At 36.8% G+C, this 17,948-nt stretch overlaps 1 protein-coding gene across 1 annotated transcript in view; it reads left to right on the forward strand.

The window, feature by feature from the left end:
* Positions 1 to 17,741, forward strand: part of LOC123715179 (carbonic anhydrase-related protein 10) — a 59,687-nt gene extending 41,946 nt beyond the window's left edge. Inside the window, exons 7-11 of the mRNA XM_045670077.1 lie at positions 6,146 to 6,212; positions 7,263 to 7,417; positions 15,437 to 15,568; positions 16,951 to 16,999; positions 17,365 to 17,741. Coding sequence (XP_045526033.1) covers positions 6,146 to 6,212; positions 7,263 to 7,417; positions 15,437 to 15,568; positions 16,951 to 16,999; positions 17,365 to 17,387 — 426 coding nt within the window. The 3' untranslated portion in view covers positions 17,388 to 17,741. The remainder of the gene's footprint in view (positions 1 to 6,145; positions 6,213 to 7,262; positions 7,418 to 15,436; positions 15,569 to 16,950; positions 17,000 to 17,364) is intronic.
* The last annotated feature ends 207 nt before the right edge of the window (positions 17,742 to 17,948 follow it).

A 17,948-nucleotide genomic window follows, 5' to 3' on the forward strand; every position in this document is an offset into this window, starting at 1 on the left:
CTGAAATAAGTTCAGTAAAATATATTATAAATACATCAAATTTAGCCGATACAAAACTCATTTCCAGAATCGTTTGCAAACTTCTCTGCATTTACACAAATTTTAGCACAACTACAGAAATGGTAATTGTTTAGCACGCTGTTAGGAATACCTGAATTTAAACAACGACACAGCTTTAGTAGAAAGTTTGCCAGTTTATGTTGCGTCTTATATGCAAGCTATATTTTCTTAACTATGTTAACAAGGTATAAATTCGTAATGACAAAGTTTCGTAGTTCCTTCCAGAAAAGAGCGTACCAATTCTTAAAAGGCCACGAATTCGCGAGCCCGCTGGCATTGAGTGTCCATGGGCGGCGGTTTCACTTAATATCAATTTCTGCCCGTTTGCCCCATGTTCTATAAAAAATATATCAATGAGTTCAGAATTATAGATATTTAATTAATGTTAAAAATAATATTTCTTTGAATCAAATTTTTGGTGATTTCGTATGTAGGTTTTTAATTTTTGGTATCCCATGTCTATAACTGATAATTTTATAAATTTTATTTGTAAGAGATGTTCATCATCAATGGCTATAAAGCCTTGTGGTCCTTAGTACAATTCACCTTTGCAATCTATTTTATGCTGGCTGGCCATGCGTCATACTCGTGAACAGGTGCCACTTGTGTTGACTTGTTGGACTTGAATTCGTGTATAGTTATTTTGACTATGTGTTTGCGTGTTGTTCCCATGAGAATGTAAGTGCGTGCTCCTATTTCACCATGCCTCCTGCTGAGAGAGGACAAATCTTTCATTTTAATGTAATTTATTATTAATTACCTAAAGTGTCATGTGGAACATGGTGTAATGGTTGCAGCTCCTTACAAACATTTTTTAAAACACAAAACTTGGCGTTGCATAAGAGTGGCGGACATTTTCTCGCCAGTTCTTTTCGATGTTTAACATTAGATCGACCGGTGAAGGAAAATATCGTGAGGAAACCGGCTTACCTTAGACCCAAAAATTCGACGGCTTATGTCAGGCACAGGTGGCCGATCATCTACTTGTCTGTTAGATTTACAAATGATCATGAAATCTGAGGCCAGGACCTAATAAGGTTGTATCGCGACTGATTTTTAAAAATTTAATTTGATTTGAATAACACAGTTTTACGTTAATAAAATTTAAAAAGGTAGAAAGTTTAAAACGAAGGTATGATTTGTACCCAATAAGGGAAAATTCTTCCCGTTTTTTGGTTCGACAACTTTATATTTTTACGTTTCATTTGTTTTCTTTTGGATTCAATTGACAGTAATTGAATCGGAAAGGTGTTATTAGTGCCACCATATTTCGTATATAAAAGTAAATGTACTTACAGTTACTGACCGCGATATTCTCAATAAGTAAAAAAAAGCTTCTCACTAAAAATAGTCCAAAAATTAATGAATTTGGTTAAAACAATCTATCAATACAGATACTAATTCAAATATAAGTGTCACAAACATATGCTTAGACTTAGGTTGGATAAATAGCCCGTGGACAATATTTCTTGATGAGTCAGCTTATATAAAGAGCTATTCGATCGTTTTACGATTTAATGCGGGCCGGTTCAATGGTGTCTCGGGCTGTGTACATATATCGCCGGCTTGCAAAGTCAAACGTGGTTAGCAAATTTCTCCGATACCTATTATTTATTACTGGTGTAAGGTTTGCATAGAATTAATAAAGCTGCATAGCCAATCGTGCAATTTGAATGAGACCGAAAAGTTGCTCTGATATTCTAGAAATCGTTTTTTTTTTATAAAATAGGGGGAAACGGGCAGGAGGCTCACCTGATGTTAAGTGGTACCGCCGCCCATGGACACTCTCAATGCCAGAGGGCATGCGAGTGCGTTGCCGGCCTTTTAAGAATTTGTACGCTCTTTTCTTGAAGGACCCTAAGTCGAATTGGTTCGGAAATACTTCAGTGGGCAGCTGGTTCCACATAGCGGTGGTGCGCGGCAAAAATTGCCTTGAAAAACGCTCAGACGTGGAACGTCGGACGTCGAGGTGATACGGGTGGAATTTTGTATTTTGCCTCGACGTCCGATGCTGAAACTCAGCTGCAGGTATTAATCCGAACAACTCCTCTGAACACTCTCCATGGTAAATGCGGTAGAAGATGCAGAGTGACCCCACATCTCTACGCAACACCAAAGGATCGAGCTGCTCGGAGAGGGATTGGTCATCGACGATTCGAACCGCTCTTCGTTGGATACGGTCAAGTGGAAGGAGCTGGTACTGGGGAGCCCCCGCCCAGAGGTGAGAATAGTATTCCATGTGGGGCCGTATTTGCGCTTTATAGAGTTGCAAGCGGTGGCCCGGAGTGAAGTACCGTCTCGCCTTGCTGAGCACACCAAGCTTTTTGGAGGCTAATTTAGCCTTTCCCTCCAAATGACCGCGAAACTGAACGTCGTTCGATATGTCAACGCCAAGTATTCCGATGCTGGCTGTGGCTTCAAGAAGAGTGTTTTCGAAAAGAGGAGTGGCGACAAAGGGTATTTTTTTCACGGAAAACGCGCAAACTTGTGTCTTCTTGGGGTTAAATTGGACTAGGTTTAGTCTACCCCAGTCCGAGACTCCACGTAGTAGAGTTTCGACGTCAGACAGAAGTTTGTTCCGGTACTCATTGACAACTGCCCGAGAAATACCTGCCCGGCCAGTGTAAAGAGTATCCCCAGTGCTGTCGTCCGCATAGCAATGAATGTTGCTAAGTTGCAACATGTCATTGATATGCAGAAGAAACAGGGTCGGGGACAGAACACAGCCTTGTGGGACCCCAGCATTCACGGGTTTAAGGTCGGAACATGCTCCGTCGACGACGACCTTGATGCTCCGATCGGCCAGAAAGCTGGAGATCCAGTCGCATAATTTCTCAGGAAGCCCGTAGGCTGGAAGCTTCGAGAGCAGTGCTTTGTGCCACACCCGATCGAAGGCTTTCGCTATGTCCAAACTAACCGCTAGTGCCTCCCCCTTGGACTCAATTGCCTCTGCCCATCTATGAATAAGGTATACTAGAAGGTCACCAGCCGAACGACCACGACGAAAGCCGTACTCATAATCGCTAATCAGCTGGTGGCCCTCTAGATACCTCAAGAGCTGGCCATTAATAATGGATTCCATTATTTTAGAGAACAAGGAGGTTATAGCTATTGGGCGATAGTTGGACGGATCAGAGCGATCGCCTTTTTTAGGGATCGGATGTATCGAAGCGGTCTTCCAGCACTTCGGGACAGTGCCGAGCGAGTACAGGTACCGGAAAAGGCACGTCAGGACCGGAGCCAACTCAGGAGCACAAGTACGCAGCACAATTGGAGGGATACCATCAGGCCCGCTCGACTTATGAATATCCAAGGAAGATAGTGCTCTGCGAACAGCACGTTGCCGGAATGTGATTTCCGGCATTGAGTTATCACACCGCGAAATCGCCGGTGGTGATCTCCCCCGGTCATCCAAAGTCGAGTTGGACGCGAAGAGACAGCCCAAGAGGTCGGCCTTCTCCTTCGCAGTGTGGGCGAGCGAGTCATCCTCTCTGTGCAGCGGTGGTATCGATGGCTGACAAAAATTCCCTTGAACAGCTTTGGCGAGAGACCAGAAGGCTCGGGTCCCCGAAGAGAGTTGGGCCAATCTCTCGCCAAATCTGGCGATGTGCTCTGACTTTGCCTTAGCGATTTCCCGTTTGAAGGACCTGGAGGCTGAGTTAAATGCTTTTTTATGTTCGCTGGTATTGGCATCACGAGATATCGCCGCTTCCGCCCATGCATTAAAGTTTCGACGCGATGCCGCCTTGCAAGAACGCTTAAACCAGGGCTGTGTCTCACCACCGATCGGCACCGCAGAGAATGGAATAAAAAGTTCCATGCCCTGTAGAACCACTTCAGCGACAGAGGCAGCGACGGAATCTGGAGCTTCCGACGGAAAGCACATAGGCCCCCAAGGGTAGGACGCAAAGAAAGACCGCATCCCATCCCAATCTGCTGACCGATAGTGCCAAATACGACGGCAACCCGAAAAACGGGGCCGAGGAGGGCGCGTAGTAGGCACAGTACTCCGGACCACACAATGATCCGATGAACCCAATGGCGGGTCAACAGAGACTTGATAGGTCTCCGGATGTGAGGTCAGCAGAAGGTCCAACAGAGAGGGTTTATGACCATCCACATCTGGTATTCGCGTAATCGCAGGGACCATTTGTGACAGGTCGTAAGCTAAAGCAAAGTCGTGAAAGGATCTTCCCGCGTGATCGGTGGTTTCCGAACCGAGCCAATCGGCATGGTGAGCGTTAAAATCGCCAAGTATCACGATTTCAGCGGTAGGAACCCCTTCGAGCGGGGAATCTGTAGCCATTTGGATGTGCTCAATGAGTAGCTCAGTTTCGGTATTTCCGCTATGGGACCTATACAGGCATGCGTAGAATCGCGGATGGTCATCGCAGTCTACGCGCAGCCAGAGGCTAGATAGGTCTCTTCCTTCAAGCGACCCGAGGCGACGAGAACAGATATCCTCTCAGACGGACACGCAAACTCCCGCCCGCGGCACAAATATTTGTTCCAATTTGTACCCCGGGCAGGAGAGGTAGGAAGTATCAGCCGGGGAGGATATCTGAGTCTCAGTAAGGAAGAATAAGGCCGGCTTCGCAGTTTCGAGGTGAAAGTGAACCGCGTTAAGATTAGAGTTGAGCCCCCTAACATTGGTAAAGTCCACTGAGAGCGTGGAAGGGGATGCCTTCGGTAAATTGTTCCGTTTGCCCCGAGATAGAAACCTATAGTTTTTTGCGCAGTTTTTGCCCACCCCAGAATACGAAGGGCAGCCTGTTCATCCACCACCGAATACTGATTGTTCCGATGATGGACGCTCAGAGGGGGATTCTCCACAGCGGAAACGTGTGGTACCCCCTGGGGTTACGGGTTGTATCTGTAATGTGTACCCAGTCTTGCCATAAATACTGAAACAAAGTAAAAAAAAAATATTGCAAACAACATTTATTACTATTACAGTGTTTACACAGTTCTACAGTTTAATACATAAATATAAAATATAAACATCTTATTCAAAGTGGCCTCCATTGGCTGCAAAACAGTCCTTTAAACTTTGAGGCCAGAAAATTCTTCACTGCCAATCGTAAGGATTGTGTAAGGGTCTCCAAATTATTACGTGTGCGTTAGCGTGTAGAGCAAGCCGTACTTTCCTAAACTAACATGTTGATCAATTGTAAAAATTTACTCATTCGTAAACCAAATGTTTCTGTGACCTCTCTGCGTACCGCTTAAGTAGTTGTTTTGGTTTTACCAGAATATTCTTTTTTTAAATATCAGTTAAGAAATGACTTGAACGTCTCTTATAGGCTACAAGTTCTATGTCATATTTTAAAACACGCGACATGGTTCTAGGCGTTATCTTCATCTCCCGAGATTAAATCTTTTGCATTCGGACATGATTTCTTCGAATTCTTTCCCTTACTGCTTTGACCACCTTTTTTCACACGAACACTAAGTGGACGGCCAGAATTTTTTCTTTTTCATAAACATAGAAGGTGTCATTGTACATATTAATAGCCCGGTTCACAAACATTTTACTAATACCAAGCGTATGGAGAGTTTTAAAAATTGCATTTGAAAATTCCTTACTTACATAGTGTGCTACCCAATGAACAATGATATAAAAAAGACAGATTCTAAATTCAAATGTAATATTTTGTTAATTTTTTAATTGTAACAAAATTTATGGCCAGGCTAATGTATACAAAAGAGTACTTATTCTAGAAAAAGAAAGGCTAAATTCGTTTCTATAATGGTATTAGTAGGGGTCACCATGTTTTAAATATTTTACCATTTATATGTCTTGAGCCGCGTATTACGTCATCTGTGCATATATTTTTTTGTCGTCGATCACTTTCCAGTAAGTCCAGTACATATGAGTGTATCTTTTACCCGCGCTCTAAAAATATGACCTACCCACGCTTAGAACTAAGCTGGCAGTTAATGTAAATTATATACTTGGGCATTCTTAAGAGAGTATTATTTGATATTGATTTGTGTATTAGTTTACTGGCCATAAAGGCTAGATTTCCCTCGGTTATTCTGTGTCAAAGGAAAAAAAATAGATTGAATTTAATTTATTTTTTAGCTTGGTGACTTATCAAATCCAGAGCTAAGGGTGTTAACGGAGGAATTGGAAAATATTAAATATGGAGGTAAGGTTTATATATTTCAAACCTATTTTTTAACTTTAAAAAATATCTGTGCTTTTCCATTTTATGTGATAAATTCTATAATATATACTTATAGATATATATTAATATATTATAGCGTTATTAATAAAAAAAACTCGTGTGTGCAATTCACACGTGGTAGAAGTGAAACCTTCGAAAACAAAAGTTTTTATTAATATATGTAAATTTGACTTTTTTCAGTATCTAAAAGTAGGTTTAAACGTATCTTTAAAAAAATATTCTTCAATTTATAAGTTTAATATCAATGTAAATTTTGTAAAAATTATAATAATTACAGTTTGAAATTCGATGACATTAAAAAGCGACAGTTAAAAGAGACACATAAATTCATAAGATTTAACGGGGGAGAAAATGAGATAGGTTCACAAAGGTTCACTTTAAAAACATAGTTTAAATTTAAAAATATATTTTTTATCTATGTAATCTGTTTTGGCTTTCTATATTGTCCAAGTGTTTTGTTTTATATGTATGTTAGCTGTTCTATTACTAATAATTAAATAAATTGGGGCTTTGAAAATCTTTCGCTTGGACCCTGTACTCACTTATTTGTAAGCCAAAGATAGAAAACTGTATTTTGAACTTGTTGGCATCAAAACGGTGATGTCTCAGATTACTTTTCAATTACAGTCCACAGATTACTACAAAATACGTTATTAGGCCATTTAACTCTGTGCACCATGTATTCAAAATTCAAAATCATTTATTCATATAGGTAACACAATGTACACTTATGAACGTCAAATGTCATATAATACATATTCGTCATAGATAAGTGATAATACGCACACATACTGATACATTCACGCATACTTAAGGTATTACGACTTTTGTTTGACTAGATATAACACAGACTACTTTTTCTTTAAAAAAATGTTTTAAACATGCACCATGTACGACTTAATAATTGTAATCTAGTTAACCACAAGGGGCTACCTAATGTTAGATCAATATTGTCACAACCTTATTTTTGTAATGTATTTAGTTTTATTTTTATTATAAGTAAATTTACAGGTGCTGAAATGCCAGTGAATCGTCTCTCGGTACGTGGACTGCTTCCTGACACAGACTATTATATGACATACGATGGTTCTACCACCGCGCCTGCGTGCTACGAAACTGTTACATGGGTTGTTATTAACAAACCAATTTATATCACAAAGCAACAGGTGAGATACAAAGCATCAAATAAAAATTCAAATAGGTACACGCACTCACTCTGGCTGTGCGACCCAAAAAATTTTGCCTCCGAAACGAGAAACTTCAAGCGCTATGCTACCTCCTGCCAAAGCAAAAAAAAAAAAAATATGCAGGCATCTAGTAGACTGGACCCAAGAACCAAAGCTTTCCTGGCTCAACGCATAAGGGTTTCAAAATAGCCGGGAAATACAGCATACTTTTTAAATTTATGTGTTATATTTATTTATTATTATAATCCACAGCTTAGGTATATACGTGACTAGTATTACTTATACATACATACAGTTCACTGTATGGTATTACTACGTGACGTCTTAATTTTTTTATATATTTTAATTTGTTTGTAACATGTGATTGTCCTAATTTTGTGGTCCCAATAAAAAAAAAGCGTTCGTGTGACCATACATGCGTTACAAATCTAAAAGATCCCTTTGCTGTACAAAAATCTCTTCCTTTTTCTATTTTATTAGCTTCCATATTAGCTTCTATTAATGTCGTCATCAAGCTCTTTTGATATCGTGATTCATCTACTTGCATATAACTTACCAACCGAAGTAGTTTTCAATAGTTTGTGATTTCTGGGTTTGAAAACACTTTATTTGATTGGATATTTTAGTATTAAAACTAAAAGTTTCAACAACAATTATTAGGAATGTTTGTGTTTTATTACTTAGCGTTATGGACAAATTAAATGAATTGACTTTCATGTATTTCATAAATTTTCAGAATTAATATAATGCAATAAAAATATATGAATAAGTTTAAATTACAATTTGTAGTTATAACCTCGTTGAACCACCATTAAAACAGTCTCATGAAACCTATTGAAACATCAAAATGGCTTGAAAATTTTAACGTCAAGCGTAACACAAAACCGCACTGCGGTTAAACCGCTGTGGTTATAACAGTGAATCTAAAAATCTAAAAATATGTCTCCTTTCACTATGTAGATGTATATCAAAACTTTAGAGTTTTATGATGTTAGATTTGTAGACGTGTTTTCGTTTAGACGAAAACAAAATTCAGCCACTTCTGTGTTTTAAGAGTATCAAATTGCGTAAATTTTTATATTTTATGATAAAACATAATCAAAATTAAGCAATTTAATATAGTATGCATAGTACTGAGATACTTCGACTTGGGGTCCTTCAAGAATAGAGCGTACCAATTCTTAAAAGGCCGGGAACGCACTCACGGCCCCTTTGGCAATGAGTGGTGGTATCACTTAACATGACGTGATTTTCCTGTCCGTTTACCACCTTTTCTATAAATTCCAGCATATTCAACCAGGTACAATGGTTTCCATAGATTTATTTGTGTTAATAATAATAAGAACACTTGTGAGCTCATAAATAAACATAGAAATACGCAGTCTCCTTTTCTGTCTTAAGGTAAAATGATAAGAAAAATCGAAAGAAAGAACTAAACATTAAAAATAGGAAGAGTTTATTTGTATTGCAGTTTTATTTTCCATTTAATTAATAAAACGTTACGTTTCCAAAGCGGTTTGCGGTTAAGCGCTTAACGGTTTGTACAAAAAATACTTTGCCCTTAACTCAAAATTCACTGCCACAAACGGTGCTTTAAATTATACTGAAAAGTCGTTCAAAGCTCACGTGAGCGTGAGCCTACCGGCAATATTCATAAGCAAGAACTCAGTCAATTTTAAATTAAGAATAACACTGCTCATATAAACACGCTAATTTAAAATTGCAAATTTCTCAAGGGTGTTTTAAATCGGAATAATTTTTATGTACCCATAAAACAATTGTACAGTTGCTTTTTAATACATAAATGAAATCCCTTTGTTCATTCAAGTCCCTAACGAGGAACAAATTTGTCTGCTTTATTGGTTTTATTTATTTAGATAAAAAACCTAAAACTTTCTTAACTATCAAAAATAGTAGAATGTGATTCAAAAGTCATTTTTTTATTATTTTATAGAGCAGGAGGCTTACCTGCTGTTAAGTGAGACCGCCTCCCATGGACACTCTCAATGCCAGAGGGTTCGGGAGGCCGTTGCCAGCCTTTTAAGAATTGGTACGCTCCTTTCTTGGGGGACCCTAAGTCGAATTGGTTCGGAAAGACTTTAGTTGCCTGGTTCCACATAGTGGTGGTGTGCGGCAAACTGCCTAAAAAACGCTCAGTTGGGGAACGACGGACGTCGAGGTGTGGAATTTTTAAATCTTCAATTTTTTTTAATCGAAACCCCAATGAGAAGGTTTATAATTTAATTATAAGAGAATATCAACCTTACACCAAAAAATTCTACCCAATCAAGCTTTTGATGGATCAAATCAAATTTATAACAGAAACTTAAATGTATTCAACATTACACACGACATATTTATTTGGATAGAAGTGAGTCACTAAAAAGACATTTGGCCTTTAAGAAAAGACCTTACCAATCCTTAAAAGGCTGGCAACGCACTCGCAAACCCCTTGGCATTGGGAGTCCACCATCTGTTCTTTTTAAAGCAGATATAAAAATCATTTTAAATTTAATAGTTGTCTACAGTACCCTTTTAAAGAATGCAATGCGTCTGTAGGTAAACTTTTTAATACTGTTAATAGCGTTAATGGATTATCTGTATAAATTAGATAGGAGGCTATATCTTCAAGCTCGTTCTCAAAAGGCTTTTATCAGATCGTACCAGACAAGATATAGAGATGCAAAGAGCTTTCCCCTCGCGGTCGCATCCAGGGCGTGTTTGTGAACTGAGCAGTGCAGTGAATTTACAGTCTCCCGTAAATTCAGTATCACTGTAAATTACGGAAAAGTATTGGAGGACTGGTGTGGTTTTAATATAATGCGATTGATAATAATGTGATACGTGAAACAGTAACAGGGGATCTTTTTCGAATATGCCTCAGAAGTTTTTCGTAGTTTCAGCATGTTTATATGTCATTGATCTACACCATTTACAGCCTCGTCACAAATCATCACTCACTTTCCTCATCACAAACAAAAAAGATGAAACAAACGTTTATTATTTTGTTTTAATACTCCTCTTCCCATCCGAGTCAATCTGGTATTAGTACCAAGTTATTAATAAATTTCAAATAAACAGCTGTAATGCTTCTTTGCGTCTTCCACCACATTTACCATGGGGAGTGTTCGGAGTAATATCAGCAGCTGAGTTTCAGTATCGGACGTCAAGGCAAAATACAAAATACCATCCGTATCACCTCGACGTCCGTCGTACCACTACTGAGCGTTTTCTAAGGCAGTTTTTGCCACGCACCACCACTATATAGAACCAGCTGTCCACTGAAATATTTCCGGATCAATTCGGCTTAGGGTCCTTCAAGAAAAGAGCTTACCAATTCTTGAAAGGCCGGCAACGCACTTGCGAGCCTACTGGTAATGTGAGTGTCCATGGGCGGCGGTATCACTTAACATCAGGTGAGCCTCCTGCCCGTTTGCCTATTACCTATTACATAAAAGCAAACAGCACTTGAATGTGAATATTGCAGTTGGGTGTTAATTTTGGCTTTTATTATTAAATTTTTATTGACATTTGGATCACATTCTACTATTTTTACAGACAATGAATACACCGGAAACCATTTTTTATTTACAGCAGAATTAAAAACGCGGAGTTATTACTTAGACTTCATATATATATAAATATATATACCAATGGCGCTGCAACCTTTTAAGTCTGCGCGTCAGATTTTCTGCATCTGCTCCATGATTGTTTGTAATTAGCAAGTAGGTGCAATATAAGTGAGTGTTCATACGGGTGGAGCAGTGTCAATCTATATATAGACAAAATAAGAAAATTGCGCGGAAAATTAGAAAATGTAAGAATACTTTCGTTGCGATAGAAAATTTATTACAATTCAAACTGTTTTTATGTAACCTTATGGCGTTTAACATAACATTGACTTGCGAAAGAGTATGCAAGAAAAAAACCCAAAACACGTTTTATATGCGCGCCAGAAAAATAAACAAAGAATTTTGTATGTCATAAAGCATTAGAATTTCATTCTGAAATATTTATTTAGTTAATTATACCAATTCGAAATCAATATTCATAGTTAAGACAGGACACCGTCTGTCAGATCTCTAGTTTAATAATAAATACAAACGTATAATCCCAAATTAAATGTGACAATTGAGTTGCGTTATTGGAGAGAAAAAGTACATAAATGGTCACATAAACAGTAAGTTTTCACAGCCGGGGATTGAACCTACGATCCCAGGGATGCGAGTCGCACATTATACCCTCTACCAACACTACCCATAAATTAATATATAGTTTTATATGAAAATCGAAAACGTATCATAATACACAATCTACATTAGCCTGAAGTCGTGGTTTGAGGCTGTTTTGTTGTAACAATAAACTCGCGGGCCTTAGACAAAGACTCGGTGAATTATGTACGTGTTAAAAGTTAAAGTGGCGTTGTATGGTTGTTATTATAAATCATTGGTTATGTTTTCCGTTTGTTGGGGAAATTAAGTGCTAGTAAAGTTTTTAAACCGCTTTCTTTGCTTTAATGTTTTATGCGTCTCTTGGGTTAGATTTTTGAAAAACTATTTGTAGAGTTCACTTCCGACTCATCCCTTACGTAGGTTCAAACCCCGAATAATTAAACAAATAACACCAACAGGATTGATTACCCAGATGTTGAGAGGTCACGGTGGATTCTTATCGTATCTTTGCAGGTTCAGGGTTAGACAAAGTGCTGCCTGTCCTTGTAGCAATACAGCTGAAGAGAAGTTGTTATAGTCTCGACTGTCCAATGTATGGATACGACAGCTATTACACTGAATTTTTATTATAAAAGTAACAGAGATGAACCTAAAAAAAATAATGTTCAACAATTGGTTGAGAGGCAGATTTCTATAAAGTTAAAAGAAATAGTTTTTTTTTTTTTATAAAATAGGGGGCAAACGGGCAGGAGGCTCACCTGATGTTAAGTGATACCGCCGCCCATGGACACTCTCAATGCCGGAGGGCTCGCGAGTGCGATGCCGGCCTTTTAAGAATTTGTACGCTCTTTTCTTGAAGGACCCTAAGTCGAATTGGTTCGGAAATACTTCAGTGGGCAGCTGGTTCCACATAGCGGTGGTGCGCGGCAAAAATTGCGTTGAAAAACGCTCAGTCGTGGAACGGCGGACGTCGAGTTAGTAGTGTTTACTTAAGTTGTACATACTATGGCAACTGCATAGTCGGGAAATTTGCTAGAAAACATTAAAAATTGCCTATTAAAAGTAAAACAATAGAAATCTAAGGGTTGTAACGTCACAGGGTTGTTTAGGTTTGTACATGATCACAAGTTAATTATAAACTTTTATCGTTAACTTTAAACCGGTAATTATATAACAATGCACGTTCGAGTGGCTTGACGCGTGACTAATTTTTCAGTTGTATTTTAACATTATATTATCAAAAAAAACAGGTAAATACATTCTTTTTCTACATTATCTTTCTAAATAATCAAAATCTCAACGAATCATATTAAATTGATACAAATATGTTTCCTTATCAGACAACATATAACATTGTGTACTTTATTGGTAGTACTTCAAACCGTCTCTTTCTGTCAAGATGTGTTTCCGCTGGGTTGGAAAGAGACGGACATGTTATTAGACGTTATACCTACCTATCCTATCCTACCTATATATCATAACCAGTTTTTTGAGGTTTGCAAATATGACTGAACCCCAACATATGCGAAAGGAATAACAAATATCTTATTTAACTGACTAACCTGAAACTATTGAAAGAATCAGAAGAATAAGACAAATATAATTGTAAGATAATTTGTTGCAATATAGAATGTAAAAAACACAAACTAACAACACATAGTAAGTTATTTTATGTAAATAATAATGACGGGCAGTTCTAGTAGAGATTGACAGTGACAGCTGTCACTACGTCAGCTGTCACTGTCAATCTACGCGTAATCATAATATTTTATTACGTAGCTTAAACAATTACGACGGAAACCACCACGTCTGGAAAGAGACGGACATGTAATTAGACGTTATACCTACCTACCTACCCAGGTCATAACCAGTTTTTTGAGGTTCGCAAATATGACTGATGTGAAAGGGAGAACAAATCTCTTATTTAACAGACTAACCTGAAACTATTGAAAGAAACAATTATTACTAAACGAACAACAAGACAAATATAATTGTAAGGTAATCTGTTGCAATTTAATAAAACAAACTAATATCACAAGACAAGTTATTTTATGTACAGAATTATGACGGGCAGTTCTAGTAGAGATTGACAGTGACAGCTGTCACTACGTGAGCTATCTACGCGTAGTTATAATATTTTACTTCGTAGCTTAAACAATTACCACATCACAATCTCAAACTCCAACACTAAAAAAATTTAATTCAAAAACAATCCAATTCTAGCGCGTGAACAATAATTTCAAATTATCAAAAACTTTTCTACAACTCTACAATATTGTTCCAACTTGAATAACATGAAAATGAGTCTTAACTCGAAACGCAATTTGCGAATGGCAGTGATGGTTTTACAATCTCAAACTTCGCGTTTAGGTGTCTATAATCGGAATCGGTGTTATGTGGAAATAGCGATGGGTCGCAGATAGCGGTCGCGTGCGCTGGGGGCGTTAATCTCGTCCGCTATACAAACAGAATTTTCAATTTCAAATTGTGCTATTGTACTTTAAAGTGGAATTCAGCTTAGAAGTTATATACTAGTGACTATGCAAATAGCTCCATTATATTTATATTACCAAGTTGGATTCCCAGTGAACTTTTTAATGATAGACTAGGCTATTAAGTGCGAGCAGTTTTGTAAGTATATATTACATATTTATATGATTACACACATACATTAAATATATATAAAAGAAATACAAACATTATTATAATTTGTTTCTACTGAGTAATAGATTCTTATTTGTTTTTATTGCGACTGAGGCGCAAACTAGCTGCTGTGGTCTCTGGCAGAATGAGCAGCGCTGTGGAACAACTCTGCTCCTCAGCATAATGCTATGCCAGGGCCATTTACAACTACAGCACACACGCATTACACAATTTAACTTTTTTTTTTTAAATTTGTTATCTCTATTTTTTTTAATATATTTTTTTTGATCATTATTATTTATTGTGTTACATATATCACATTATTTTATGCGTTTCTCTGTGTGTGTTCTGTTAGTAATAAATGTTATGTCTATATCTATGTCTAAACACAATCACATTAATTAATGGGCTCAAATCCGCTATAAGTCTTTCATCGGCACTGATTTTCAGTGGACATTCTACGTGCACCTTAGACAGCTAAATACACGAAATAAAACAAAAAACATACCAAATTAAATAAATAAATGAAATAGAATTTTTAAAAATCAAATTATAAACAGAATATAAAATATGAGATAGTGTAACTAATTTTCAAAACATCTTAACTTTCTTTTTAATATACGTAAATCAGTATACTTTGTCCTCGAAGGAATCTTATCACATTAAACAAAAACTCATTATACATCTTTTCACGGAAACGGTGATAGGACTTCGTTTTTTTTATGTAATAAGGGTAAACTCACCTGACGTTAAATAATAACTGTGGCCCATAAACACTCACATTGCCATATTGGGCGTTGCCGATGCCGTGATGTTTTTAATTTTAAATTCGTATGTTAAACATATTTAATCCTTTAAAACCAAACAAAATTAAAACTGTTCAATGCCTGATAATTATTTAGCTCGAATTAAAAATGTGGATAATAATAAGTCGAAGTTTTGTCACATAATAACTTGTATCGGAGGCAATCGGGCAAGACGCTCATCTCATGTTAAGTGTTACCGCTGCCCATGGACACTCACAGAAGACTCGCGTTGCCGGCGTTAAATTTCTTTTGACGGCTCGTCATATCTTACGGTATTTTTTATATTCAGAAGTCAATAATAATTTCTTTAAATATATTTCAATATTTACAAATGTGTAAGCTTATTCGAAGTGACTTACATGAAGCTTTGACTTCAGTTGCACGGCCTGAGGCGTTTGATGCAAGGTGACGCTCGGCACCCGAAAGCTCCCCTCGGGAACAACTTCCGCCCGCCACAGCCTTTACACCATCGGGCTGTGAGGACCAACATCGACTTTGACTTGAGCAAGGTATGAATAATATATATATTAAGAAAACAATTTTTAAACAGATTGAAGCTATGTATTGTTATTATAATCACATAATACATAATTTTTAATTTAAAGCACGCTGTAAAGCACGCGAAACGTCGGAATAATTTAAATTTAAAATTATGTGAATAATTATAAGTTTATAATAATAATACATAGCTTCAATGCGTTTAAAAAGTGTTTTCTTAATGTCTAAAAGCTATGTTAACAAAAGACAATACTAATATATATATTACTTTTGTCGTTCGTCAAATTTTTTCCCATCGATATTCTGGTCTTCTCTTGTTTCTTTTTCATTTTGTGTCAGTCTATTCGGTTACCGTCTTTGACCATCTGTATGAAATAAAAATATGATGGAAAAATCTGGAGGAGGCCTTCTACAGGACAGGGGCCGTATCTTTGAGTGGTCAAATTATATGTTTTTTCCAAGAGTGCAATCAGTCTTCTGACTTTGAGTAGATGCGTTGTAGCATGATTGTAAAATTCTACATATATCTATTTTTGTATAATGTACGTCAGAAACATGTGGATGAATAAAGGCTTATTTTTACGACTATTATTACTATAATATCTTATTCGTAAGACACTATAGGTTTAAGTTGAAATTGTATCGCAATTGCAAAGAAATACTTTTTTTTTTAATTTTTAGTAAATATATGTATTCCACACTGAGTTATATCTCGTGGCATTATAAGACCTGGCATTTGTTAAAAGTTTATTGAACCGTTGTTTTATCGTCGTAAGCTCAGTACCTGAGGACTCCTGAGTACGTTGTCGGCCTTTTAAAAAAATACGGACAAAAGACTGTTTGCCTACAAACCAAAATTTTTGAATTCTGGATTAATTATTAGTATTAATATTTATTATAAATGTAAAATATGTAATTTTGACAATACGAGATACAATTGAAAAAGACATTTGTGAACAAATTAATAATTTATTAGTACATAACTTAATATAAACATACTGTTCCTGAAGTATTTATATTTCTAACATATGTTGTGCCAAATATAATACATATATAATAATGACTTCTGTAACTAAAGCGCAGACTATGTTCAACAAGCTGTCAACTGAAGTATTACCCTTAGGCGAACCAATTCGACTAAGGGTCCTTCAAGAAGAGACCGTATCAATTCTTAAAAGGCTAGCAACGCGCTCGTGAGCCATCTGGCATTGCGAGCGTCCATGGGCGATCGTATCACTTAGCATCAGGTCTCTGATCCCTTTTAGAAATAAGAAAAAATCTAAAATTATTTAATCTAAAACAAAAAGGAAGTTGTTCTCTCTACTACGCGTAAAAAAATACGCGAAAAAATATATTGGATGTTGGAGATTTACCGCATTTTTGTTTTTTTCAGTATCCTGGAAAGACGTGTCCTAGTATGAATAGAAATATGCATTATAAAGGTAATTACAATATTTTAACCTCTAAAAACGTAATTATTTATATAGACTTTCTGTCTATGTGCACATTTAACACATGCTCGTACGGTGAAGGAAAATATCGTGAGGAAACCGGCTTGCCTTAGACCCAGAATCGACGTTGTGTGCCAGACACAGATTGATCTAATAGACAATACCTACTAGAAGTAATCACGATACACATAATGAATGAAGACCTTGGTAAATGTATATTATTTGTTTAATCAGCAGTAATTTCAAGTATTTTGGTACATCAGAAATATGGCTGCATAATAATTGTGAACGGAAAGAAGTATCCAAAACTGTTTATGTTTTAAATATGGAATTAAATGGTTATTTTTTTGTTCCAGCAAAAACTTGGACACAATATTAATAAAACTGTAGAAGACTTTGTATATTTTGTACAGACGTAACCTGCTTATGATAGATAATAATAATATAGTCTGTATTACGTAGTTGATTTAGGAATTCCATAGCTAATAGACATGTAACGGCCTCTTAAAGTAAGACATATTTTCGGATAGATTATTCAGCGCGTAAATAGATCGTATGCAGTATTCCCAACTATGTATTGATAAGTAATAATGTAGTAAAACTTAAAAATGAATTTAGAAAATCATATCAATGTATAATTTGTAGATTAGTTTTATAAATCTATCGAATTATTGTTAATGTTCCGGCTTCAAAAGTGTAATTTATTTCATTAAATAATAACGTCTAATGCCTTTGCTGGTTGTTTTAATATTGAAACCTTTGACTCAAACACCTTCAAGTGGGGCACAGAGCATGCAGCGTAGAAAACCAGCACGATTGATCTCGGCTCTCTTATGTCATTCCTTCGCCTCTGCAATGATGCTGTTTTAAGCCACGTGTCCCTTTGCCTTGAGGATTTTGAGGGCTTGCCGGGCAATGTGACTTGGATTCCTCCGGAGTG

The sequence above is a fragment of the Pieris brassicae genome, chromosome 10, assembly GCF_905147105.1.
Source record: "Pieris brassicae chromosome 10, ilPieBrab1.1, whole genome shotgun sequence".
In the NCBI taxonomy this organism is placed as follows: Eukaryota; Metazoa; Arthropoda; class Insecta; order Lepidoptera; family Pieridae; genus Pieris; species Pieris brassicae.